This window comes from Cibotium barometz, chromosome 40 (assembly GCF_041138505.1).
Source record: "Cibotium barometz isolate CiBa-2024 chromosome 40, ASM4113850v1, whole genome shotgun sequence".
NCBI lineage: Eukaryota > Viridiplantae > Streptophyta > Polypodiopsida > Cyatheales > Cibotiaceae > Cibotium > Cibotium barometz.
The window spans coordinates 4201132-4202830 of record NC_141085.1 but is presented as its reverse complement, the minus strand read 5'-3'; the positions used below and the strand labels follow the sequence as shown (position 1 = coordinate 4202830).

The 1699-nt window shown below is 44.4% G+C and overlaps 1 protein-coding gene across 1 annotated transcript; it reads right to left on the bottom strand.

Annotated features, from left to right (window-relative positions):
* Nucleotides 1-454: 454 nt before the first annotated feature.
* On the bottom strand, nt 455-1196 carry LOC147615135 (uncharacterized). Its single transcript, XM_086779124.1, has 2 exons — nt 721-1196; nt 455-591 (listed from the first exon to the last, which is right to left on the bottom strand). Exon 1 carries the CDS (start codon nt 1068-1070, stop codon nt 747-749), a length of 324 nt encoding a protein of 107 aa, XP_086635250.1. The 5' UTR covers nt 1071-1196; the 3' UTR covers nt 455-591; nt 721-746.
* Nucleotides 1197-1699: the final 503 nt, after the last annotated feature.

The window sequence follows — 1699 nt, the reverse complement described above, 5'->3', positions numbered from 1 at the left end:
GGAGTCTTGGGTGGGTCACTCATAAATAAGGAAACATAGCACATGGTCTCAACAAAAGGGATTTTTAAAATCTCTTTTGTACACATTATTTTATACGCATCTAAAGTGTACCATTTAAAGGGGGATTAACCACCAATTGATTAGGTATTTAAGGGTGTGTTTTATTCATGAAAATTTCATAAAGAAGGAATTAAACTATTGGAGTATAGACAGTCTACATATACTTAAAGCTTGAGCTAGGACTACAGCATAACAACTATGACGATTGGTAAAATAGCAACATGCTCGCCGTAATATTTAAAAAATTAAGTAGCTTTTTATGGAAATCATGTAAATTCACCTTAGTTGACGATCAATCATATGTATCCTAACTTCATGCAATGACTGTTGGATAAGGATAAGCTAAGCTCTCCCATTGAAAAAATGTGTTACCACCACACGGTTTCAGACTCTATGAAAAGGAAAATCACTTATTGCCGAAAGGAAAGGTATTACAAGACACTACTCTGCTGTGCCGCTTATTAGATGTTTTGAAGTGGGTGTGTGACAATAGCATTTTAGGTAGACGTGATCCCATCCGTTCAAGGTGGCCTGCGCCAAACAACACCACATGGTCGGTCAGACAGACAGACAGACTCATTGCCAGAGCGTGCGATTTGCTCTACGAAATGGAAAATCCAAAGTTCGTCCTGGCAGGAAGTTTCTGAGAAGGGGCCGCACCTGATCGTTAAGGCTGGTGAAGATCACTAGCCCTGGATCCAGACGGCGCGCAGCTTGGTTGCGCCTTGCACCACGCAGCCTGGTCCGTAGATTTGGGCAACGCTACTGTAGCCTTCACAATTCCTCTGGTTATGGATAGACACACGGGTGTCGCTGCTAACATCGCTGATGCGAACCGCACCCTGGTCGTTGAACGTCTGACAAGTATTGCCGCCTACGTAGAAGGTGTTGGTAGCAGATCCGTCACAGCTCGCTGGGTTGAACGTCTCGATCTTTGCCGCTTCAATCGTCACTATACATAGCAGCAGGAACACACAAAAGACGTTGCGCAACATCGACGCCATGGCCATGATCGAGACTGTCGAATTCGAAGATCGAACGTCCACTAGCTCAAGACTGATCAAGACAAATGGAATATTGGAATTTGAACAAACTCAGCGTGAGAGAGGTAGGGCTTATAAAGACGCATGCGGAGGAGCAAATTCTTGGTCGCACGGTGTTGAAATCCGTGACACGGAAGAACAAATGGGTGGGTAGGTGTGGAAACCCTTGTGCTCTGAACGGCGACGAGCAAATCCTTGTGCTCTGACTGGGTGGGTAGGTGTTGAAATCCTTGACACGGAAGAACAAATGGGTGGGTATCCTTGTGGTCTGAGTGGCTCGCTTTCCACGTATGTACTGAAGACTTGACTCCTGCAATATAGTACTACGATTGAGGACCCAGTCAACGACGGCTGCACACGTTTTAGGTGTGCCTCGTGATACATAGTCACCTTAACACAAAGGTCTACACCTTTATTCAGTGCGGTTACAAGATGCCTCTGAACTCATATAGGTTTGTATGTTCGTATTTAAATTTTACTTGCAAGAAACACTATGCATATACCCTACAGATTTGGATTGAGTTAACCACGTAAGATTTTGACTGAATGACCATGATTCTACACCCCGCAGCGGAAGAAATTGGGTTGTGGAATAC